The sequence below is a fragment of the Protopterus annectens genome, chromosome 9.part0 (genome assembly GCF_019279795.1).
Source record: "Protopterus annectens isolate FY-2018-M chromosome 9.part0, PAN1.0, whole genome shotgun sequence".
Taxonomy (NCBI): domain Eukaryota; kingdom Metazoa; phylum Chordata; order Ceratodontiformes; family Protopteridae; genus Protopterus; species Protopterus annectens.
This window is the reverse complement of record NC_056743.1, coordinates 1,284,703,968-1,284,731,954: the sequence shown is the minus strand read 5'-3', so window position 1 is coordinate 1,284,731,954 and position 27,987 is coordinate 1,284,703,968. Positions and strand designations below refer to the sequence as shown.

General features: G+C 41.2%; 1 protein-coding gene across 1 annotated transcript in view; it reads left to right on the top strand.

Annotated features, from left to right (window-relative positions):
* The window catches only part of LOC122812010 (melanin-concentrating hormone receptor 2-like), a 454,828-nt gene extending 433,729 nt beyond the window's left edge, over window positions 1–21,099 (top strand). Inside the window, exon 3 of the mRNA XM_044084224.1 lies at window positions 19,964–21,099. Coding sequence (XP_043940159.1) covers window positions 19,964–20,162 — 199 coding nt within the window. The 3' untranslated portion in view covers window positions 20,163–21,099. The remainder of the gene's footprint in view (window positions 1–19,963) is intronic.
* Window positions 21,100–27,987: the final 6,888 nt, after the last annotated feature.

The window sequence follows — 27,987 nt, the reverse complement described above, 5'->3', positions numbered from 1 at the left end:
CAAAATCCCCTTGTCCCAAATATTCCTCAAATTCTTCAATATTTAACTGAGATGTTGCACAAAGGACATTCCTTCTTATCTATTAAGATCCACGCCTCAGCTATTTCAGCTCAATACAACACGGATCCTCCTATATTTTCACATCCATTACTAAGACAGTTCCTTAGAGGGGCTAAGAACATAAGACCGCCCCGGAGAGCACCAACACCAACTTGGGATCTCAACTTTGTTTTGGAAAAGCTTACACTTCCGCCCTTTGAACCAGCTTTCACAGCTGATCTACAGTTCCTATCATGGAAAACTGCCCTGCTGCTAGCAATAACTTCAGCATGAAGAGTCTCAGAACTACAGGCACTAATGGCAGTGGAGCCTTTCATCATTTTTCATCAAGACAGAGTCTCTTTACGAACTAACCCTTCCTTTATGCCAAAGGTGGTATCCAGTGTGGCCCTAAACCAAACCATTAATTTGCCCACCTTTTATCCAAACCCCCAGAACAAAGGGGAAAGGCTCCTACACTCTTTGGACATTCACAGGCAATTACGTTACTACTTGGATAAAACTAAGGCTTTCAGAAAATCTGACCAGCTCTTTGTATCCTATGCTGCAGGATCTCAAGGAAAAGCTATCTCAAAACAGACCATTTCAAAATGGATAGGACATTGTATCCGTTTCTGCTACACACACCATGGGAAATCTGTACCTGGTAACATCAGGCCCCATTCCACCAGGGCTACAGCAACATCAACAGCCTTCCTCAGAGGGGTACCAACCAAGGATATTTTGGAGGCTGCAACTTGGAGTTCAGTGCACACCTTCACCAAGCACTATCACTTACCTCTATACTCTAAAACCAGAGCTGGCTTTGCCACTGCAGTTCTGCAGGGCCTTCTAGCCTCTCCAAACCCTGTTTAGTTCCACCACCCATCCTTAGCTTTGGGATTCAACCCAAGTGTGATGACTGCAGCAGTGTAACACGATGAACATTGTACAGTTTTGTGCCTACCATAAATGTAGATGTTCGAGTGTTCACACTGCTGCAGTCCAGGTTACCCGCCCTCCATCCCCTCTGAACTAGCAGGACTTATCTATACCTTTCTATCCTATACAACCTCTGTGGTGTATTTGCTTGTGACTGAAGGTAATGTTTTCTTTTTATATGTATATTTTTATATAACAATATGTTTTGCCTACCTATTGGGGGCACCTGACATCTGGGGCAAGAAAAACTGAAGAAAATGGCATCGGATGCATCTTATATACCCCTGGCGCACTGACGTCAGGGAAGAAGCAACAGCAACCGACGCTGGACCAAAACTTTGGAACTCGGGCCGACTGTGGGACCGTCTGACGGCAGGATAACACAAGTGTGATGACTGCAGCAGTGTGAACACTCGAACATCTACATTTATGGTAGGTACAAAACTGTACTTTCTGTAGTCTGACACAACAGTCTCTAATTGTCCATGTTCTTTAGACTGACAACACAGTTTCTGAATCCTCCTTTTTCTGTTTTTCTAAATACAACAGTCTTTGAATCCTCCATGTTCTGTAGTCTACCACGTTTTTCAGACTGACATCACAGTCTCTGTATCCTCCTTGCTCTGTAGTCTGACACCACATCCTCTGAATCCTTCACGTTCTGTAGTCTGACTCCACAGTCTCTGATCCTCCATGTTTTGTAGTCTGAATACACAGTCTCTGAATCCTCCATATTCTTTAGACTGGCACCACTGTCTCTGAATCCTCCTTGTTCTGTTTCTAACACCACAGGCTCTGAATCCTCCATGTTTTGTAGTCTGACACCAGTCTCTGAATCCCCCAATTTCTTTTGTCTGACACCACAGTCTCTGAATCGTCCATGTTCTGTTTGTGTGGCACCAGTCTCTGAATCCTCCATGTTCTTTTGTATAACACCATTCCTGTAGTCTGACAGAGCAGCCTCTGAATTCTCCGACACCATAGTCTCTGATTCCTTCATGTTATGTAGTCTAACACCACAATCTTTGAATCCCCCATATTCTGTAGTCTGATCCCACAATCTCTGAATCCTCCATGATGTTCTTCATGTTTCACTGTTGCAGTCATCACATTTGGGTTATCTGCTTGCAGTAGCCCTCAGTCGGCCTGATTATAAAGTCTTGGGTCCTGCATCGGTTGCTGTCTCTTCTTCCATGATGTCAAGTCATCAGAGGTATAAAACATGCAGCCAACGTCATTACATCAGTCTTTCTTGTCGTGCGGTGCCCAAAGCAGAAGCAGTTCGCAAGTGCTGGTCGGCCGACTCCTGAAATTTTCGTTTTTGAGTTTCAGAACCGAAGTCTTCAACTAAAAGCTAAGTACCCCATTGGGGAAACTTTTTCTTGCTCTAAACCAACGCCAGTAAAAGTAAATAATTGCATTTCTTGTGGAAAGCAAATACCTCATAAAGATTTTAATTTGTACTTTATTCCTTGCCTAAGCCCTGACCACGACGTACCTTACTGTCGGTTTTGTGACTTATTTAAACCACAAACTATCTGTCGTCGGTATATTTGCGCTTCTAAATATTTTGGTGCTCGGTTCAATTATCCTGATATGTGTTTGGTAAGCCATCCAGCTACCGACATTCTGAAAAAACGCAAAGATAAAGACAGAGACAGGCCGCCTAGGTCCAAAGCTGCTGACTATGCTTCTCCTAAGCCAGTCGTCACTTCACCGGTACTCAGTGAGGCAGTTTCGCAGCCCCTGATACCCGCTACTTCAGATTCGCAGGCCTCTACTGCGACCCATTCGAAGTCCGGTATGCCACGAGATGCTTCTACTGTGGAACCTGCAGATGTCTTTACCTTGGATGGGTCCGGAGCTGCTGTGCAGGCACCGGCTTCTGAGGGTGTATTCAGGCCTACTGACTTGCATATTAAACCGATGTAATTTTCTTCTTCAAGGCCTAAAACTCGAACCATGCCTAGAAAACTGACGCCCAGACCGCATGGTCAGGCCTCCATGCCTAAAAAAACAAACAATACAAATGGCTGAAGACCTTATTACTTTAATCAGGGGAAGCCAACCTTCCCCATCTAAGAGACCTAAGACTGATTTTGCTTATGATACTTCTGAACAGGATTCTGAAATTTCTGTTTCCTCTGATGACCAGGATTTACCCTTATCTACCTATGAGGATTCTGATGCTGAGGACTCTATTCCCTCTGCTTACCCCCCCCCCCCCCCCCAGAGGATTTCTCTTTTGGTGAAACCTTGCGTACTCTCAGGGAGCATTTTCGTTGGGAAAGACAGGATTTCTCTGATTCTAAAAGAGGCTTAGGGATTTCTTACTCTTGCCCCAGCACAGGCCTTTAGCTATACCTCCTGTACTGGACATTGTTGATGATGCCTTTTCAGAATCTAGCTTGGCCCCTGACTCTTTACCTCCTGCTCCCAAAAATCCTGATAGATATTGCAGGGTTCCTGACTCTCACAAGTTCCTTTTCAAAAATCCTACTGCAGATCCTGAAACCATTTCACAGGGACCCAAGGGCATTAAAGCTACTACTGACGAAAGTCCTACTCCCTCTGATAGACACTCCAGAGCGCTGGATAGATGGGGTAAGAAGGTATACACTTCTGCAACCTTGGCCTTTAGGGCCTTTACTTGCCAGTTTCATATGTTAAAGTATCAGCAGCATATTATTGGATTGCTTAAACAGAAAATGATGTTGATTCCTGATTGTGCTGAAAATAAGAATTTACAGGATTTAATGCATTCTGTTGAACAAGATGGAAAACATACTTTGCAATGTGGTTTTGATTCACTAGAGGCATCTTGCAGGGCTGCTGTAACTGGGTCTATGCTTAGAAAGAATGCTTGGCTTAAAGAGCAATCCTTGCCAGATCATGTTAAAGCGAAATTACTGGATGCTCCCTTAAATCAGGACCACCTGTTTGGCAACAGGGCAGAAGAAGTTCTTAAAAAGATGGAGGAAAAAGCTTAATCTGTGCAAACTGTTAAAGAATTTTTACAAGTACAACCTCCAAGATTTAGTAGGCATTGACCTTTGAAGAATTAGTCCTTTCCTGCTCTTCCAGACCTTCTCAGTCCAAACCCAGATCCAGCAGAGCACCCAGGCTTCAGTCCCAGGGGATGCACAGGACTAAGCAGTAGGGGGCCTCCACTTCCAAATCTGGGAGTAATAAAACTCCCCCCTATGGTAAACTATCTCAATGACTTCTTTTTAAAACTTCCAAGCACTTCTCAACTGACTGCCCCTTTGGGGGGTAAGATTGAACTTCATGCAAAGAACTGGGAACTCATTACCCCGGACAAATGGGTTTTAAATATAGTGTCCCAAGGATACAGATTTCACTTCCACAAGTTACCAACTCCAAGCGGTTGGCCGGACCTACCCCCAAATCAGTGGGCAGAGGCCCAAAAGCAAGTACTCTCTCTCTTAAGCATAGGGGCTATTCAATTGTCACCAGAAGAGGAAAAGGGACAAGGTTTCTACTCAAGACTTTTCCTGGTACCCAGAAAAGACAATTCATGGCATCCTATCCTGGACCTGTCTACTCTAAACACCTTTTTGGTGATTCCAAAATTCTAGATGCTGACTCTTCACCAGTTGCTTTCTATGCTAGGCAAAGATGCCTGGTTGGCAACACTAGATTTAAAGGAAGCATACCTGCACATCCCAATCAGGGAATCTTGCAGAAGATACCTACGCTTCAAAACAGGCTACATGCACTATCAGTTCTCTGCACTGCTCTTTGGCTTATCTACTGCGTCCAGGGTATTCACAAAGTGCCTAGCTCCAGTCATTGTATTTGCAGGCAAAGAAATATTCAACGGTACCCATACCTGGATGATTGTCTAATTCAGGCAGAAAGCCAGGACATACTTTTGAATCATCTGGCTTTTGTACAAAGGGTGCTAACTTGTCTGGGGTACACCATAAATGAAAAGAAATCATACCTGGTACCCTGCCAACAAATTATATTCCTGGGAGCAAGCTTGAATACAACTTCCCAGATGGCTTTCCTCATGCCAGAGAAACAAATTCATTTGACAACCTACTTCAAACAAGTGTCCACAAACACCCTGCTATCTGCAAGGCAAGCCTTGGAGTTCATGGCCTCCTGCATTCTTCTAATTCCATATGTAAGAACGCATATGAGGAAACTACAATAGTATCTAAAAAGCAATGATTCCTATCATACCTTGCCTACGCCTAGAGTTCCTTTGGTGGGCAAAGGCCTGCCACCAAAACAAGGGACTACCATTTACAATACCCCCTGCCGCCCAAACCCTAACAACAGACGCATCAGACTATGCATGGGGGGCACAGCTGGCAAGGAAGTGCATTTAGGGCAAATGGAACCCAAGTCAAATGCACCTGCATATCAATTAAAAAGAAATGTTAGCTGTACAGAATGCTCTGACAGCCTTCAAGGACCACATTCTTTCAGGACAATTATTAGTAAAGACGGACAACACCACTGTTATGTGGTACATAAACAAGCAGGGGGGTACACATTCTTACCCCCTCTGCAGACTAGCCATGGCATTGTGGAACACAGCCTTGAGCTACCAAGTGCATCTAGAAGCTCAATTCCTCTCAGGAAAACTAAATACACTGGCAGATGGACTAAGCAGAAACCTCATGGACCCACACAACTGGAAACTGGAACCAAGGATTTTCAACATGTTAACAAGCAAATGGGGGAGCCCAGCTACAGACCTGTTTGCCTCCCCCCAATACTATCAACTGAAAAAATTTTGCACAAGGACTCCCCACAGACAAGCTTGGAAAGTGCATGCTCTGTCCTTCAGCTGGAAAAACCTATCAGTTTATGCCTTTCCTCCTCTGCCTCTGCTCTCCAAAGTACTACTAAAGATCAAACAAGACAAACCAAAGATGATTTAATTGCACCAGACTGGCCACGCCAACACTGGTAACCCCTCTTGCGCAGTGTGTCACTGTTGGCCCCATGATACCTGCCTCAGACCCCTAACCCGCCGTCCCAGCAGGAGAACCAAATTCTGCACCCTCAGCTTCAAACACTGAACCTAGCAGCCTGGCTAATTACCTAATCTCTATTTTACCATCCCTCAGTAAACCAGTGATGGATATCATTTTAGATGCAAGGAGACCTAGTACTACAAAATCTTATGCTGAAAAATGGAAAAGATTCTGTGCCTGGAACCATCTCTAGGGATGAGCACAGCAGTGCCCAATTTACCTCATATTTTACAATACTTAACTGAGATGCTTCACAAGGGCCTGACTTTTTCCTCAATAAAAATTCAGCCATTTCAGCTCATTATAACACAGAACCTCCCCTCTTCTCTCATCCACTGCTCAAGCAGTTCCTCAGAGGGGCCAAAATTTAAGACCACCCAGGAGAGCTCCAACTCCCGCCTGGGACCTTAACTTTGTATTGGAGAAGCTCAACCTTTCTCCTTTCGAGCCAGCTGCTACTGCTAATTTAAAATTCCTTTCTTGGAAAACAGATTTTCTTTTAGCAATCACTTCAGCAAGAAGGGTATCTGAATTAGTGGCCCTTATGGCAGTGGAGCCTTTCATCATCTTTCATGCTGACAGGGTGTCCCTCAGAACCAATCCCTCTTTCATGCCAAAGGTGGTATCCAGTGTGGCCCTTAATCAGTCCATTCATTTACCAACCTTGTTTCCTAATCCACAGAACAAAGGGGAACAGATACTGCACTCCTTAGATGTGCACACACAACTTAGATTCTACATGGACAGGACTAAACCTCAAATGAAATCTGAACAACTGCTGGTGGCATTTGATGCAGGGACAGAGGGGAAGGCTATTTCAAAGAAAACCATTTCCAAATGGATAGGCCATTGCATTCATTTCTGCTATAAGCACCATGGAAAACCTATCCCACAGGGGATCAGACCTTACTCAACCAGGGCTGCATCTACCTCTACAGCCTTTCTCAGAGGTGTACCTACCAGGGAGATCCTGGAAGCTGCTACCTGGAGTTCTGTACATACTTTCACCAGGCATTACCATTTGCCAATTTTCTCTACGTCCAGAGCTGGCTTTGCCACTGCAGTCTTGCAGGGCCTTATAGTTGGTCCTAATGCTATCTAAATTCCTCCTCCCATCCTTACCTTTGGGAATCTACCCAAATGTAATGACTGCAACAGTGAAACATGAAGAACATAGTACAGCTGTGTACACTTACCATAAATGTAGATGTTCAAGTGTATTCACTGTTGCAGTCCTGGTTACCCACCCTCCAGCCCCTGTTTTTTCTCTTACTATACCCCTCCTTTCTTTTACTATGCTTAAAAGCCTTTTTGGTGTATTTGCTTTTGTTTGGAGGTATATGTTTTGTGTTTTAAATTATATATATATATATATATATATATATATATATATATATATATATATACATATATTTTGCTCCCCATTTGGGGAGCACCTGACATCTCCGTATTCTCCTTGCTCTGTAGTCTGACACCACATCCTCTGAATCCTTCACGTTCTGTAGTCTGACTCCGCAGTCTCTGATCCTCCATGTTCTGTAGTCTGAATACACAGTCTCTGAATCCTCCATGTTTTTTAGACTGGCACCACTGACTCTGAATCCTCATTGTTCTGTTTCTAACACCACAGGCTCTGAATCCTCCATGTTTTGCAGTCTGACACCAGTCTCTGAATCCTCCAATTTATTTTCTCTGACACCACAGTCTCTGAATCCTGCATGTTCTTTTGCATAACACCACTTCTGTAGTCTGACACTTCAGTCTCTGAATCCTACATGTTTTGTAGGCCGACAACATAGTCTCTGATTCCTTCATGTTATGTAGTCTAACACCACAGTCTTTGAAACCTCCATGTTCTGTAGTCTGATCCCACAATCTCTGAATCCTCCATGTTCTGTAGACTGATGCCACAGTCTCTGAATCCTCCTTGTTCTGTAGTCTGACCTCACAGTCTTTGATTCCTCCATGTTCTGTAGTCTGAGATCACAGTTTTTGGATCCTCCATGTTGTGTTGTCTGACACCACAGTCTCAGAATGCTCCATGTTCTGTAGTCTGACCCCCACAGTCCCTGATTCCTCCATGTTCTGTAGTCTGACCCCACATATCTCATTCCTCCATGTTCTGTAGACTGATGCCACAGTCTCAGAATCCTCCTTGTTCTGTAGTCTGACCTCACAGTCTTTGATTCCTCCATGTTCTGTAGTCTGAGATCACAGTTTTTGGATCCTCCATGTTCTGTTATCTGACACCACAGTCTCTGAATCTTTCGTGTTCTGTTTTCTAACACCACAGTCTCTGAATCCTCCATGATTTGTAATCTGATGCCATAGTCTCTGAATCCTCCATGGTCTTTAGACTGACACCACATTTTCTGATTCCTCGATGTTTGCAGCTGTAAGCCTTCTGCAATCAAAGGCCATAAGTGAATGTATTACAAGTTTGCTGTGTCCATGCATTCTGACTTCCAATGTGTAAATGCTATCCACTTCCACCCTTTACCATGGAATGATCGTGCATTGTGCATCTCATATTTTAATTCCATGAGCAGATTGTGCATTCACTTCTCTTTGCCCAATACTTCCAGTGCCTAGCCCACAATGTTTTATCAGTGGCATCATGGAGAGCTTCCCTACCTCCATGTCAGTGTACTAGTCTTTCCACTATTTTCTGTAGAGAAATGCATTCTCATGTTTTCTTCCTTACCTTATCCCCATTACATTTCATGTCAAGTCTTCTGCTCCCAGAATCTCCATTTCTGAACACTTTTGCCCATATTCCTTTTTTACGTTTCCAGTTTTCATCTGCATAAATATAGGACTACTTCATACTGCATCTAAACACAGTTTGTCTTATTATATCTATTCATGTTTGCCAGTTAGCACAGAGAGTTAAGGGTGTGAGTTGTAGCTTCTGTGGTACAATGTTTGATTCCTTTAGCTGTCATTTGCCTTTTAAGTGACTTTGAGCAAATTACTTAAGCAGACAATGGTCCCTGGTTGCCTCTGAAAAGGGTGTGTGTGGCCAGTGGGCCTACCTGGGTAACCAATGGGGTATTATTATTATTATTATTATTATTATTATTATTATTATTATTATTATTATTATTATTATGATTATTACTATGGTCATTGAAGTCAAACTTAACATCTGCTGCAAAAATTAGAAAGCAGCTCTTTCTAAATGATGGTGCAGCCATAAGAGGAAATCCACCAGAGAAATGCAGATTACTAAGTCTATTTAATATTGCTGCCATGCAGTTGCCTTTTGTGAAATAGTGACTCATGTGGTTTAGTACATGTTGCTTCTTGATGACTAAACAGAGGTCTAAGTTTGGCAGCCTACTGCAGTTACATTAAGCACGATGTTATCATCAGTCAAACTGTGCCAAACAATGTACCTCATTATGGAAATGCTTCTATATACTTCAAAACTATTTTAAACAGTTACTTCTAGTTTACAGAACACATACAAAACCAAGTACTCATTTGCAATGGTTCCACAGCAACACACGTGGGCAAAAGGCATTAAACAGCTCATCAGAAGCTGTCTTTCAGAAACAGATAACAGCAACTATAAAAATTAAAGCAGTAAATACTGTAATCAAAGCATGCCACTCACTGGTGCCGACTCACAGTACATAAAAAAGAAATAATGTGTGTGTTCTCTGAGGTACAGAATTCTATGTAAGCAGTGAATTGTTAAGGCTCCACTTTGGAATCCATCTCTGTCCATTGACACGCACAGAATTAATGGACACCCAGCTATCTGTAGTGTAGAGTCTTAAGGATGCTTACCTGCTAGCTGAAATGTTCTTGCTTTGAGAAGGGGGATGTTTCTCACTTTGGGAACAGGTAGGATATGAAGCCTAGATAATGGTCACTCTGCTACTTCATATTGCTTCACTGTTTTTTTGTTTTATTTTTGCTACCCTTCTGACATGCCGAATGATTTCCAGAACTTTACTCTAACATGGTTAGGATTAACTGTAATGGTCTATGCATACATTATTCATATTTTGAAACCAATTTTATTTGGACTAACTGGTCTTATTTGTTACATATACAACTGCTTGATTTTTACAAAGGAGTTTGTTCACCCCAGCATGGTGCTCCTGCAAGCTCTGTTCTTTGAATATATGTTATGACTTTAGGGTCCCTTTTCTGCCTTACCATTAAAGTTGTTACATGTTTTTGAGAAGTTAAATATCTGCTGCTTCCTAACCTGAATGAACAAATGCAGGCTACCTCCTGTGCCTCTTCTAGCAGGACATTACTTGTTTTGGTAGTTTTGTCCTGTGAAAAAGCAAAGAAAATGACAAATGTCCTGAAACACTAAGACAAGAAATATTTTCTAAGTTTCTACTAATATTTTCATAAAAGACTTACTTTGTATCTAACACACCTACCTTAATAGTATAAAAAGCAACAGAAACAATGCAGTTTAAAAGGAACTCGCCTTTTATTTTAACAAAAAAGTGAAGTCCGGTCGTTTAAGTTTGATTGTGAATATGGTTTGTGCTGAAAACCTTACGTTTCCATAAAAAATGTTTTGCTATGGGCATCTGATAAGGTGGCAATCATAACCCGGGTGGAACAGTCCTCCTTGCTGTAAATTGTGATAAGGTGTTTGAAGAGATTGTACATCTAGAATATTGTGAGTAGTTCCATACAAGGAATGGGGCAGGTGCTAGTTACTCCAGAACTGGAAATGCTGGCAGACTTCAGCGATTTAGTTATAGAACAAAGTAAAAGAACACAAAGCTTTCAGACAACAGCCCTTTTCAATATGTAAGTAGCTAACAGTTCAAGCATAGCTCAATTAATGCCATTCAAACTAAAACCCATGTGACACAGCCCCAGTCCACATACAAAATCAATTAATTATTCAAACGCAGTAATAAAACCATAGAGCTCTAAAAGCAACATATACACAGCATGTATATAAAAACACATAGAATATATAATTAATTAAAATCTATTATTTATTCATACATTTGTCTGTTTCTTAATATTGGGTTAAGACTAACAGCTGGATTTATACCAGGTTTTTCATCTGCTTGCAATCTTAAAATCCACTCATATTCACAAACCTGTAATATATTAAGTCACTTCTCCTTTTGTTCCTATACACAACATCAACCACCCTAAAGCAGAATTCATGGCCTATCCCATTCTCATCCATGTGTTTGGCAAGCACATTAGTGTTAACTTTTCTACGTATCTCAGATTTATGCTCCACAATACGATCCTTCAGCCTCCGTGCACATTTCCCAATATAGAATGCATTAAATTTTTTACATGTTGCCAAGTAAACAATATTTGAAGTGTTGCATGTGGCATAATGTCTAAATATGTATTTTCTCTTAGTTACTGGATGTGTAAATTCATAATTTTTTTCTATATCCTTGCAATACACACAGTTATACCAAAGAAAAGTACTTAACTTTAAATTTTAAACTCTGTTTAGGTGTAACAATCATCATAGGTTCATAGGTGTGTACTAGGGTGATGGCCCTGAGACCTTTACAAGCCTAGCCATAGGATTACGCTGGCATCGTGCCACCCAACCTTAGTTCTCAGTGCCTCAGTCGAGTAGAGCCACTGGAGTTATCCCCGGGGTGAATTTTCTATTTCCCATCCACTCATCAAGATTTCTCTTGAAGAGGGTCAGCGAGTTGCTCTACTTGACATGTATCGGACGTCTATTCCATAGCATGGCAGTCTCTGGGTTATGAACCTGTCACTCTAGTACATTCTGTTGATTGTGGTAATAAGGGTGAGGTCTCTGGAGCATGTGGTGCAGAGGGATTGGGATTTCTTTAGATGTAGCATTTCTAACAGAGCTGGGACAGACATGGCTTTGTAAGTCAAGCAGAGATCGCCTCTAAGCAGGTGATATGAGATAGATAATAGTTGTTTTTTGAGTCTGTCCATATAGGATAAGTGTTTAAGGCCTAGGATCCTCTTTGTGAGGTACTTTTGCGATCTCTTCAGTTGTTGCAGGTGTCTAGTGAGGTACATCCTAAATGGGGCATTGTACTCAATGATTGGCCTAATGAGGGAAGAGTAGAGGGAGACAATGACCTCTTTCTTCCTGGATGCAAAACCCTTAGTAATGAGATGTGCCACATAGAAGGACTTTCTGACGACAGTTGCAATGTGGTGATCAAAAGAGAGGCTGCTGTCAACATGTGTTCCCAGATCTCTTATAACACCTTCTGTGTTCAGTGGACTACCATCAATGTGGTAATTCATGGGAACCGGGTTTTTCCCAAAGGGGATGACAACACATTTTTTGGCATTGAGGTTAAGGCCATGGTTTTGACACCAGTTGTTGGTCTCAGTGAGGCCATTCTGTAGGATGTCAGCATCACTTGGGGAGTTAATAATAGCTCCCAACTTGCAATCGTCTGTGAACTTTGTCAGCCAGAGTCCCTTCTTGTTGGTCTGGACTTCAGAGAAGTAGATAGCAAACAGGAGAGGACCCAGGACCGAACCCTGTGGGACTCCACTCATGGCTAGTTGGCAGTCTGACTTGGAGTCAGCTATTTTCACACTGTGGGTTCTATCTGTGAGCCAGTTTGCAACCCACCTAGTGATACAGGGATTGATGCCTAGCTTAGTGATTTTTTCAATGATTCCTGAGTGGGGAATGCTATCAAAGGCCTTGGCCAGATCAAGGTAGGGTGTATAAACCACCTTGCCTTCGTCCATAGCTCTGGTGACTCAAAGAAGTCGACCAAGTTGAGCAGGCATGATCTGTTTTTCACAAAACCAAACTGTGTGGGATCCAGAGTTTGGATATTCCCTATATCCTTGTTTATTAAGTCCATGATGATGCGTTCCATAGCTTTGCATATCAGCCTCATCAGGCTAATGGGGCAATAGTTCCCAGGGTCTGTAGTCACTCCATTGTGGAGAGGGATGACTGTAGCAGTGCACCATTCGGTAGGGACAAAGCCTGAGGTGAGGCTGTGATTGAACAGGGCACACAGGTGAGGTGCCAGTTCACTCTGTAGTTCATGTATAACACAGCCAGGTATATTGTCAGTTCCCATAGAAGCTGTATTCTTGGCCTTGACAGTGCTGTTTTAACCTGTGCAGCAGTAATACTGGGTGCCTGGCAATCTACTGGTATTGTGATTGGTCCTTTGGGGGGGTAAAGTTGGCACTAAATCTGTCGGCCAGTATATAGGAGGTACCATTGTGCAGTAGCTCAGAGCAAATCAGGGTATTGCTGTGGAGATTCTTTATATAACTGTAGAAGGCCTTGTGATTGTATTTACTATCTGCTGCAATTCTGTTTTCATAGCTAGTTTTAGAGGATTTGATGAGGGATCTCAACTTTTTGTTGAGGCTGATAAGGGAGTTTTTCCAGTCTTGGGACTTCACCTTATTCCGCATCAGTTTCCTACTTCTGTTGTAGAGTTTGTTTATGATAGGGGACCACCAGATTGGCTTCCTTTTTTTTGGAGGAGAGCATCTTAGTTCTATTAGGTATGGCGAGATCTATGCATTTGTGTACGTGTTCATACAGTGCATTGGTGTATGATTCGGTGGTCATGCAACTATTCTCCATTTGCATGTGTGCCGTGAAGTTAGCCACCTCTGTTTTTAGGAGCCCAAAGTTAGCTATGGAGAAGTTTTTCATGGTGGTTACCTTTGCGGGGGGGGGGGGGGGGGATGAGGATTTCCAAGGTGATTAGTTTGTGGTCGGATCTAACCAAGGAGGAGCTGACTATTGGTATAGAGCAACAGTAACCCATGTTAGTAATGACCAGGTCAAGGATGTTGCTACCTCTTTATAACAAAGACGCTTCTTTAAATTGGAGCATGTCTTATAAGCAAAGATAGGTCTATCTCCTATAAATCATTTAATGTCTGGAATAATTTCTAATATACCCCAGTACTTTGTTATAATTTACTTTAACCCCATTAGTCTTCTTGTTATACTCAGTTACAGATGATAACTGTCCCTGTCCACTATCTCAAACAGGATTTTGTATATTCATATACATCTCTGTATAATATGGCTTAGCCCTATCCTTCCTTTCATTAATAACCTCAGATTTCATAGTAACGCATCCTCATATCCCCGCTCCTTAAATTCAACTATCATATTGTCCATCTGTTCAATACATCTCATCTCATCTGTATCAAGTTGATTGGCTCTCATCAATTGGCTTTTGGCTGTTCCTTTAAAACAACCAGTGAAAAAGACACCCAGGAAGGACGACCGAACACTCGTAGGTAAAATAAAAAAGTTTATTAATCCACTAAAAAGCACAGATACAAGGAAAACAACACCATTAATGCTCAATGTACACATTGCATTTTCATCTTAACAAAGACTTCATGAGATATCCCCATAAAAAAATTCACTCCTTACATAACTTGACTAATTAAATAAACTAATTAAAAAGCACGAATCAGGCACACTGGAGTAATAAGTGGTACATGGTAATATGTTGAAGGAGACAAATTGGCTTGAGAAAGTGTGAGAATGACTGAGTAGGGAAGGATAGAAACATATACTGAAGTGAATGAAGAGCTGATGGAGTCAGGCATACAGAGAATCAAACTGTTAGACTGGAGCAGTGTGTAACTCAGCTCATGTAAGACTACTCTTGTTTCTGGTTTAAGAGTTAAAAAAGTGCAAAGTGGGTATATATTCTAAGAACAGGTGAATGCATGCTTTCTGCCTGAGGAAAGAATGGTGCTTTCATTTATTCTCCTGTGCAACTCTCAGCAGGCAAAACAGGCTATTCTCTCAGTTCTATTGTAGGATTTGAGGTTTCCTGTAGATTAGGAGAAGTGATTTAGTCAGAGAAAGCAAGAAAGGAAGAACTCAACAAAGGTGTTATGCTGCTGTTCACCTGCATCCACGTTTTATCCAACTTATGAACAATGAATAGCAATACAGAGATAAATGAATCAAGACATTAGTACTGAGGTACAAGTTCTGTAGAATGTTTTTATTTTATTAACAATAGTTATGTTTTAAGCTCTTTTCTCATTGCCATTGATGTCTTGTTAAATCATTTTTTGGAAGTTAGAGTGGTCCTCAGCTTGTTTCTGGTGCATGTATACAACCAGGGTATCCTCTGCACACTTCTGATACATGTATATAACCTGGGTATGCGCACACTGCTAATACATGTATATAACCTGGGCATGCTCGGCACACTTCTGATACATGTATATAACCTGGGTATTCTTGGCACACTTCTGATACACGTATATAACCTGAGCATGCTCCGCACACTTTTGATACATGTATATAACCTGGGTATGCTCCACACACTGCTGATACATGTATATAACCTGGGCATGCTTGGCACACTTCTGATACATGTATATAACCTGAGCATGCTCCTCACACTTCTGATACACGTATATAACCTGGGCATGCTCCGCATACATCTGATACACGTATATAATCTGGGCATGCTCCGTTAACTTCTGATACATGTATATAACCTGGGTATGCTCAGCACACTTCTGATACACGTATATAACCTGGGTATGCTCCACACACTGCTGATACATGTATATAACCTGGGCATGCTCTGATCACTTCTGATACATGTATATAACTTGGGCATGCTCCACACACTTCTCATACATGTATATAACCTGAGTATGCTCCGCACACTTCTGATACATGTATATAACCTGGGTATGCTCCACACACTTCTGATACATGTATATAACTTGGGCATGCTCCGCACACTTCTGATACATGTATATAACCTGGGCATGCTCCGCACACTTCTGATACACGAATATAACCTGGGCATGCTCTGTAGACTTCTGATACGTGTATATAACTTGGGCATGCTCCGAACACTTCTGATACACAAATATAACCTGTGCATGCTCCGCACACTGCTGATACATGTATATAACCTAGGCATGCTCCACACACTTCTGATACACGTGTACAACCTGGGCATGCTCTGCACACTGCTGATACATGTATATAACCTGGGCATGCTCTGCACACTGCTGATACATGTATATAACCTGGGTACGCTCCGCAAACTTCTGATACACGTATATAACCTGGGCATGCTCCACACACTGCTGATACATGTATATAACCTGGGCATGCTCCGCACACTTCTGATACATGTATATAACCTGAGTATGCTCCGCGCACTTCTGATGCATGTATATAACCTTGGTATGCTCCACACACTGCTGATACATGTATATAACCTGGCCATGCTCCGCACACTTCTCATATATGTATATAACCTGGGCATGCTCCGCACACTGCTGATAAATGTATATAACCTGGGCATGCTCCGCACACTTCTGATACATGTACATAACTTGTGCATGCTCCCCACACTTCTGATACATGTATATAACCTGGGCATGCTCCACACACTTCTGTACATGTATATAACCTCGGTATGCTCCGCACACTGCTGATACGTGTATATAACCTGGGCATGCTCCGCACACTGCTGATACATGTATATAACCTTGGTATGCTCCGCACACTTCTGATACATGTATATAACCTGGGCATGCTCCACACACTTCTGATACATGTATATAACTTGGGCATGCTCCGCACACTTCTGATTCACGTATATAACCTGAGCATGCTCCGCACACTTCTGATACATGTATATAACCTGATCATGCTCTGCACACTTCTGATACATGTATATAACTTGGGCATACTACGCACACTTCTGATACACGTATATAACCTGGGTATCCTCTGCACACTTCTGATACATGTATATAACCTGGGTATGCTCTGCACACTTCTGATACATGTATATAACCTGTGTATGTTCCTAACACTGCTGATACATGTATATAACCTGGGCATGCTCTGTAAACTTCTGATACATGTATATAACTTGGGCATGCTCCACACACTTCTGATACATGTATATAACCTGATCATGCTTCGCACACTCCTGATGCACATATATAACCTGAGTATGCTCCATACACTTCTGATACATGTATATAACCTGAGTATGCTCCACACACTTCTGATACATGTATGTAACCTTGGTATGCTCCACACACTGCTGATACATGTATATAACCAGGGCATGCTCCGCACAATTCTCTTATATGTATATAACCTGGGCATGCTCCGCACACTGCTGATACATGTATATAACCTGGGCATGCTCCGTACACTTCTGATACATGTATATATCTTGGACATGCTCCGCACACTTCTGATACATGTATGTAACCTGATCATGCTCCGCACACTTCTGATACATGTATATAACTTGGGCATGCTCCACACACTTCTGATACACGTATATAACCTGATCATGCTCCGCACACTTCTGATACATGTGTATAACTTGGGCATGCTCCGCACACTTCTGATACACGTATATAACCTCGGTATGCTCCTCACACTTCTGATACACGTATATAACCTCGGTATGATCTGCACACTGCTGATACATGTATATAACCTGGGCATGCTCCGCACACTCCTGATACATGTATATAACCTGAGTATGTTCTGCACACTTCTGATACACGTATATAACCTGGGTATGCTCCGCACACTTCTGATACACGTATATAACCTGATCATGCTCCGCACACTTCTGATACATGTATATAACTTGGGCATGCTCTGCACACTTCTGAAACACGTATATAACCTCGGTATGCTCCTCACACTTCTGATACACGTATATAACCTCAGTATGATCTGCACACTGCTGATACGTGTATATAACCTGGGCATGCTCCGCACACTTCTGATACATGTATATAACATGGGCATGCTCCACACACTTCTGATACATGTATATAACCTGAGTATGTTCTGCACACTTCTGATATATGTATATAACCTCGGTATGCTCCGCACACTTCTGATACATGTATATAACCTAGGCTTGCTCCACACACTGCTGATTCATGTATATAACCTGGGCATGCTCCGCACACTTCTGATACATATATATTACCTTGGTATGCTCCACACACTTCTGTACACATATATAACCTGATCATGCTCTGCACACTGCTGATACATGTATGTAACTTGGGCAACTTGGGCATGCTTCGCACACTTCTGATACACGTATTTAACCTGGGCATGCTCTGTATAATGTTGATACATGTATATAACCTGGGTATTCTCCGCACACTTCTGATACATGTATATAACCTGGGTATGCTCCATACACTTCTGATACATGTAGGTAAAATAAAAAAGTTTATTAATCCACTAAAAAGCACAGATCCAAGGAAAACAACACCATTAATGCTCAATGTACACATTGCATTTTCATCTTAACAAAGACTTCATGAGATATCCCCATAAAAAATTCACTCCTTAAATACCTTGACTAATTAAATAAACTAATTAAAAAGCACCAATCAGGCACACTGGAGTAATAAGTGGTACATGGTTTTGTGGAAGGAGACAAATTGGCTTGAGAAAGTGTGAGAATGACTGAGTAGGGAAGGATAGAAACATATACTGAAGTGAATGTAGAGCTGGTGGAGTCAGGCATACAGAGAATCCAACTGTTAGACTGGAGCAGTGTGTAACTCAGCTCATGTAAAACTACTCTTGTTTCTGGTTTAAGAGTTAAAAAAGTGCAAAGTGGGTATATATTCTAAGAACAGGTGAATGCATGTTTTCTGCCTGAGGAAAGAATGGTGCTTTCATTTATTCTCTTGTGCAACCAGCAGCAGGCAAAACAGGCTATTCTCAGTTCTATTGTAGGATTTGAGGTTTCCTGTAGATTAGGAGAAGTGATTTAGTCAGAGAAAGCAAGAAAGGAGCAACTCAACAAAGGTGTTATGCTGCTGTTCACCTGCATTCATGTTTTATCCAATGTATGAACAATGAATAGCAATACAGAGATAAATGAATCAAGACATTAGTACTGAGGTACAAGTTCTGTAGAATGTTTTTATTTTATTAACAATAGTTATGTTTTAAGCTCTTTTCTCATTGCCATTGATGTCTTGTTAAATCCTGCTCTGGAATTTAGAGTGGTCCTGAGCTTGTTTCTGGTGCATGTATACAACCAGGGTATTCTCTGCACACTTCTGATACATGTATACAACCTGGGCATGCTCGGCACATTTCTGATACATGTATATAACCTGGGTATGCTTGGCACACTTCTGATACACGTATATAACCTGAGCATGCTCCGCATACTTCTGATACATGTCTATAACCTGGGTATGCTCCACACAGTGCTGATACATGTATATAACCTGGGCATGCTCCGTTAACTTCTGATACATGTATATAACCTGGGTATGCTCCGCACACTGCTGATACACGTATATAACCTGGGTATGCTCCACACACTGCTGATACATGTATATAACCTGGGCATGCTCCGCACACTTCTCATACATGTATATAACCTGGGTATGCTCTGCACACTGCTGATACATGTATATAACCTGGGCATGCTCCGCACACTTCTGATACATGTATATGACTTGGGCATGCTCCGTACACTGCTGATACATGTATATAACCTGGGCATGCTCCGCACACTTCTGATACTTGTATAGAACCTGGGTATGCTCCGCACACTTCTGATACACGTATATAACCTGGGTGTGCTCCCCACACTGCTGATACATGTATATAGCCTGGGCATGCTCCACAAACTTCTGATACACGTATATAACCTGACCATACTCTGCACACTTCTGATACATGCATATAACCTGGGTATGCTCCGCAGACTACTAATACATGTATACAACCTGGGCACACCTCTGATACATCTATACAACCTGGGCATCCTCCATACACTGCTACACTTGGATACTGCTATGCTGTGGGTCATGACAGAATGAGGTAGCGGGAAAGTGGTATGCTGGGATTGTAACCTACCTGGTTCTAAGACGGATAGGAGTACAGAGATTACAGGGAAAAAAAAGCACAGTACTCACTTTTTCTCTCTGGAATTTTGTTGCAGATTCTGTCGGCTGCTGTTGGCTTTGAGTGGAGCTGGAAACACCTCTGAACTACCAAGTTCTACTTACAACCCAAATGCTGGTAATTCTAGTATACATAGAAAGATACGCAATACTGGGTCAGGGAAGTCATCTCATTCTGTTACTGAGGCAGCTGGTATTAGTACATCTCCAAATGGAGAAGAAACAAGTGTGGTATAAAACTGCTGTATTTCTGTTTCATGCAAAGCAATGAGCCAGATGTTAATCTGAAGACAAAAGTCAGCACTTGTTTGCAGTCCCCTGCAGCAGAGTATCAAATAAGTTGTAGTTGTGGAGAGTGTCCATCGTTTAAACCTGCTATTTCTCATATTTTGATAGGATGACTGCAAGTTACAGATTTATGAAAATTAATAATCTGTGATGGACTTGGAAGTGCTGCTCAGCAGGGGGTGATAATAAACTAACAGCTCCATGGCAGAGATGTATTTCCCACCTACTGCAAAGGAATATCCTCTCCACATCTTTCTTAACGATCGAGGAAGCTAAATAAAAATGGACTGAGGATCTTCAGTTCGTAACAACTGAAAGAGAACAGTGGCTTATGAAACGAACGCTGATGGTTTTTGGTCTTAGCAAGAATGTATGACTTGTAATTGTAACCATGAAAATATACATATACACTCAAAGATACACATAAGGGGACCAAATACACATGTACAACTGCATAATGGGTTGTGAAAACATTACTTGTGAACCCACAAAAGCATAAGTTGAGGAGATCATTTCAAAAATTCATACACATTCTGCATTTAGTCCACATGCTTTTATACAGATACTTGGTTTATAGAGTGTCAGTCATGACTGTGTTATTTTCTGCCCGAATCTGTTTGGTCGCACCTTGCATGAAACACAAGAGAGCGAGATTTCAGGTGACAGACGGTGTTGCTAGACTTTGTTAGCTTGAAGTTGCTTTTTTTTAAATAGTTTTATTATATCTATGCAGTGGCCCATCTGTAGCTCCTTGCAGAGCCAATCTGGCATAATGGCAACCTTCTTCCATTTACTTATATTATCTGACATCTTATATGGTTACCACCTGTCCCACTTTACGAGGGACAGTCCCTCTTTGGGCAGTTGTGTCCTGCAAAAAAATTGTAAAAATGGCAAATGTCCTGAGATTTTAGGACAAAATTATTTCCTATATTTTATGTAATAGTTGCACAAAACAGTTATTCTGTATCTGAACCACCTAAATGTTATAAGAAACAGAATAAGCAACTAAAATATTACAAGAATATGCTTTTACCTAGGCAAAAAAGTGAAGTTCTGTTCTTCATATTAGCCAGGGGTATGTTTCAATCTGCAAAATCTGATGTTTGTACCAAAAATGTCCCACTTTGGGCATTTGGAAAGGTGGCAACCCTAACATCTTATTGTATATGGAGTCAAAACTATACCTAGTATTTTCAGTTTTAGATACAGTGAACTCTCAGTTAACCGGAACTCAAGCAACCAGAAAAAATATCGTAGAAATACAGTAGTCAGTTTTTCTTTGTTTTCCCCCTGCAGAAGCATACCTTACAATTTTAGAATTTTACAGTTTTAAAAAGGAAGATACAAATACATTCCCTCACTTCCCAACCTGAGAATAAGTCAAAACAAACAAGTCAGATTGCTAAAATGTTAACACTTGCTTCATACTCACTGTTGCTTCAGATTGCACATTCTTTCTCCGATCTCTGTAACACACGCAGAGTCTCTTCAGCTTTCATACATGTATTCATTCACTCTTTCAATCTCTGATCTCTCACACACATTCTCTTCAGTGTTCGTACATCTCTCCAATCTCTCACACCTAAAATTTAAAGGTTAAAGGAGAGTTAATGGTCTTATAAAACAGAATTAATTGCACATATCTGGAGACAAGACCAATTTACTGAAACTGAAGTTTATTTTTTTTCTCTGAGATTGCTGCAACTTATTCTTGTATCTGACCTTTGGTGACCTTGGAGTTAATTATTAGTAGACAAGGGTGTAATGACTGCCCCTTCCCACATGAAAGAGGGGGAGTTGTAAAGCAACCCCACCACACTGCATAAAAAACAGTTGAGTGTATTGTGATGAAAAATGTAGTATTTTGTCAGACGGCTGTACTTTTGCTCAAGCATGGTTGGGGATGTTTAGCGATTAAATGTTTCCTGTGAAAGCTTACTTTAATCCTGTCTATTAAAAAAATAAACCTCTTGTTTCATGAAACATTCAATCTGGAAACTACTTTATGAATGATTACACTGTTTTAGAAGAAGCTTTAATCCACACGAGTGTGATTTTTTTTACCATCTCAGTGTTATCCACCCCCAGTCTTCTTATCACTGTTACCTTCCTTTTCTAAAACCGAAGCTTCCAAAACTTGCATGACCTGAATGATTTGTTTGTTAATATTCTCTGGATTAGCAGAGATGAAGGTTTTATTATACCAAACTATAACATGCCCTGTTAGAAATAATGCTAATATGCTATAAAGCGAAGAAAATAAATGATAGCCTACATACTCATCCTCCTATTAAAAGGCAGCCATTAAACCAACTCATCCTACACACACACAAACACACACACTCACACACACACACACACACACACACACACACACACACACACACACTTGGAGTTGTTTTGCACTAAACTGCAATTTTTGTAATAAAATACTCATTATCTTCTTTACAGTTCTTCATGGTAGAGTTGACACAATTTGTAAAAAGTCATTCATTTTCTATCACTTGTTACAAATAGATTAGATGGCCAAATTCCAAAACTGAACATTGTGCTGTACATTGCAAGTAATGCTAAACCTTAAAAAGTAACACACGCACGCACACACACACACACACACACACACACACACACACACACACACACACACACACACACATATGTGCGTGTGTGTGTATGTGTCTGTGTGTGTGCATGTGTGTGTGTCTGTGTGTGTGTAAATAAGTAAGCTCAGAAAGACAGACTTTGACAGCAGAAAAACACCACTTAGGGGTGATATGATGAACTCCGTCTTCCCATTTATGTACCTAATTAGCTAATTCCTTGCTTTTCCTTTATCCAGAAAGGAAGCATGCCACTTCCTTGGATGCAGTATTTCTAATTGCTTGATATTACCAAAAACACTGAAGTGCAAGAACAGCATCTGTCACTGTTTTTTTAATCCAAAGATTTAAATTTTGAACTTTTATGTTTCTTTTGCTGAGTATGTGTCTGTGTGCATGTGTGGGTTTAAGGGACGGGGTTTAAGGTAGAATTTAAACCACTGTATACTACTAACAGGGATCAAGAACATTTTTTCCTCCAGCGCTAGTGTAACTATGTAGTTAATGTATTTAAATAAGATCAATGGGTGTAGAAAATGATAATTATGTTTTTTTGTGCATAGGTTCATAGGTAGGTAGTAGGCTATCGGCCCAAGGGCCTACTAAGCCTAGCCAACAAGGATCCCTGGCTTATGCCACCCAAGAAAGTTATTTTCCTGTGCCACTGTCACATTTTTTAGCATTAATGTTACATTCTTCATGTTGTGGGAATGGAATCTTTTGTTGCTGGGTGCAGTATTCTGTCAAAGATCCCCCACAGCTAATGTGTCTATCCCATTAATTACAGAAGCAGTGGTTGAATGTTCTGCTTACCACTGCATATTTGGCACTGAAAAATGGAAAAAATGATCTGGCAGTGCAACACAATTGCTTTAAGAAAGGGGCTTATTCCTGGTAGTTGTAAATCTCACTGAAGTGTGACTCACTACAGTGGGTGTTCATAGTCAGTCTGCATAGTATACAGGGTGCTGTTGCATGAGAAGTGACCACACATAGGCGATTTGAAATTCATATTACCTACTAATGAGAAAAAAGAATGGGAATAGGCACATGTAAATAACTTTGTAAGAGCACATGTAAGATGAGCAGTCTATTGAGTGTGCAACAATATGCAAACGAATAGCTCTGAAAGCAGCTATGATTCATAAGATGTAGGGAGAAGTAGACATGTAGCAAGCAACACAGCACTATAAGAGCAATTAACATGTAGGAATTAGCAGAGCTGCACCAAGTAAAGGTACTATAAACAAAAACATTCCTGCAGCAACACGTACTGTATATACATGCCACTATCTTTCATCTGGTAGTGAAATGTGACAGAATATGATGTGAATGAAAACTGTTCTGTAACATATCATCTACCACCAGTTAGCTGACCAGCAGCTGGCACACCATTTTCAAGTTGACAGAGACATTATATGCATGCTGGCTGACATGTATTACCCTCAAAAGGGATTAGAAGGAATTCTTTGACTTCCTATACTGGTGGACAGGTGGACACCAGGGTATGTGTAGAGCATACTTTTGTTTTGTTTTGTTTTTTTTTGCTATAAGACCTTCCAGAGATAAACAAGGGAGACATTGGACAAAACACAGGTGACAGCTTGCAGAATACTCAATATATTCTTTGATATGCAATCTCCTCATGTGATTAAGTATATGTTTCCGTAACACACCAGCGAAGACAGCCTCCACTGTCTATGGCCTCTTTGACATTACCTGCCTCTCCAAAGTACTGAGTATTATAGATTGCACACATGTGAAAGTAAAGGCCCTTACTGGTGTGTGGAGACTGTGGTATGTCAATAGAAAGGACTCTATCAACTACCAAGTAGTGTGCAACCTGATACCAAGTTGGTTAAGTACTAATCAGACATATTCAGAGGCAAAGACATTGGGCACAAATATATCACCCTGCTCATATGTTCCCAATGTGACTCGGGTAATGACAGATACCCACTGGAGTCCTGGTTGATGATACATATATGGAACCCACATAGCATGGCTGAGCTACATTATAACACAACCAAAAGGGAAATGAGAAACATTATGAAGCTTGTATTTGGCCTATTGAAGGCCCAGTTCCACTGCTTGGATAGATCTGTGGGGGAGGCCGCAAGCCTGTGACACAGTCTGCAAGGTGTATGTACCATGCTATATGCTATATAATGTCATTACAAGGAAGCATGCAGATCAGCCATTCATTCTGATACCCTCCAGACCCACTACAGCAGCCCTGTCTCTGCTAACACACCAAATCTAGTGATGACATTGATGCTGATGGACAGTGAGCATCAGCCCCTTTGCACTCACCCAGACAGGGAAGGGAAGAGTACAGAGTAAAGCAAGTAAAGCACCAGTATTCAGACCAGCTCCATGGATCCATGACAAGTACACAGTGACAATGTGGTGTCACACAGAACAAACAGGATGCATGCAATGTTTGTTAAAGGCTATGCCAGGCAGTGTAGTGCTGAGTCAGTGATATGTGTCAGACATCTCCACATACGCCACACAGAAGGGTAGTTGGATTGGGTCATAGTCATCATCATTTGTGCAGGTGCCATGGGACATAACACACACCTTACAACACAACCTGGCCATGTCATCAAAGGTGAGATGGGGGTTCTTAGAACAAGAGTACTCTGTGTTATAGACAGTGTTCTTCCATGACAGGGAGTGGCTGGCACTATGGGACCTTAACTAGGAGTGAGTCCCACTATTTGACCATGATCTGGGGTCACTGTACTTGTCTGGTAGAAAGACTACAGTACCCTCTACCAGGGATGACAGAAGCCATGCACCACATCCATTACCTCCATGTTGGCATGGGTAGCAGCAGACTCTGCTCAGATGGTAGCCCTACACATCTAGTGGTCAAGCTCCAGCTCTGTTCACATACGGGAGAGGACTGTGACATGTAAGCTCCTCTGCTGCTGTAGATCAAAGGCAGCTGTGCTGGTGCTGAGAATCACAGAGAAGCCCTTTGATGGGGATGGAGAGGGCTCAGGTGTGGATGTTGGAACATAGGAACAGTACTAGCTAGGGAAGCAATTATGGAGACCATAGGGTGCTTAGCCATATACAACTTTAAGTAGACACACTTAAAAGTTCATGTCACCCTTTTTGCACAGTTGATAGCACTCATTTCCCAAAATGAATAGGACCATGCTTTATAACCCTGGTGTAAAGTGTCTACATATGCAATTCACTAGCTAGCCTTGAAGTTATACAAAATAAGCATTCTATTTCATCTGTAGGGGTAGCCTGTCCCATAGGCTGGGGGTATTCTGAGTTAGAAATGTATTCATCCAGAAAGTCTTGATTATTTGCTGGTGTGATTTAGGTCCCTAGTGTGGGTTTTTGCAGACCCACTTGTCTTACAAAGGAGTAAGAGGTCAAATAGGTTTTGGACTTTCATGGCTCAAAAAACAAGATATAGTTGACCTCAGAGCAGATGGTAGGCTACTGACTGCATGCTACATTATCAGGATAGTGGAAGGATTCAAGGCTTTTACTTTTCTTAGTTACAAATCTTTAGGCCCTTTCCAGTTGAGCGATATGCTTGGATTTATACTTTCCAAAGGAAGTAGCACTGCATTCGATGGAGGGTTTGATAAGGAAAGACTACAATGGTAGGACGGCTTCTTTGGCTCTTGAAAATATTCCTAGCCAGACAGAGGGATTTTTTGACAATGACTGAAGCATAATGAATGAATGAGAGAGAGCTGTCTATGTAAGTATCCAGTTCTGTTATGACCACGTGTATCTGAAGAGGAGTACCACTTACAACATATGAGGTGGGAGCAGCTTTTTGCCAAATGCTACTGTGCTGTATTTTTTTGCATTTAACTTGGGACCATTTCCCAAATTTTTTATACAGTTTATTAATACGTGAATTCCACCAGAATGGTTTATTCCTGACTTTAACGTTGTATTTTGGGTGGACAGGTATTGACTTTTCTGTGAAGCTGTTTAGATACTGATAAAATTCAGAGATGGGTCTGCCGTTCCTCTCACTTGGGTCTATTTATGGGGATATATTGGGAATTTGGCCTACATGTTCTACGACCTGAAATATATTTGCCCTGGAGAAATCCCTACAGATAGTTTCCTTTGATCATGGGGTGGTAACACTAGTCCTGATAGACAAAAAGACTGATTTGTGGTCAGTTTATCCAGGAATGAAGAGCTGTAGGGTGGAGTACAGGCAGAAGCTAAGCTGGTAAGGACCAGGTCAAGTATATTAGATCATCTAGTGGGCAGTTTTATAATTTGTTTTAGCATATTTGCATTAAAAAAGTCTAGGAGACGCTGAGCATATCCACTTTAGGAGGTGTAAGTGGGCATGTCAATGATTGCTTGATTGAAGTCCACTAACAAAAAGATATTTGGTTTGATATTTAATCCATTAATTGTACTAAAGTAATTTTCACAGATTTTTGGGGGACACTCCTGGGTATCTGTAGTTAGCAATGAAGTAATAGCTGGTTTAACTAAGGATAATTTTGGATGCTTTAAGGGCTCCAGCTTAAGAGTTGTGAATAATTTGGCATAAGGTGAATATTTTTTATGACAAATTTAAATACTACCTAGCAGTTGCTTGAGGTTCTGAATGTGTTATAGGTGCTATTCAATCAATAAAGACCAATAGGGTGGGTGTTATTAAGGAAATAATGAACCAGCCAGGGCTGTTTTGAGGCATAATGCCACAGACAGAGAGAGCCTTATCATCCCTGGAAGAGCCACTATTTCTCTCATAAAGGACAACATAGAGGGCTTTATTGCATTTAGATAATGGACTGTTAACTTTTTTTTTTATTTCTTTTCTATTAGTATATACATATTTTTGTATATTTTTGATGTAGAATAGTTATTCCACCTAATGTTTCATATCTGCTGTAGCATATGTAATTGCTGTGGGAGAAAGTATTTTACATCCTAAATATAAGCCGTGTTAAGTATTTTATGTACACACACACACACACACACACACACACACACACACACACACACACACACATACTGTTCTTTCTGACCAAGTATATTACAGATGTCTCATGTAATCAAATGAATTAAAAAAAATCATACAGTGTAAGGCATTGCAACCCCCCCCCCCCGATACCTCTCAACTGTCACTAATTTTGTTCTGTACCCTGGAAGTGATTTTC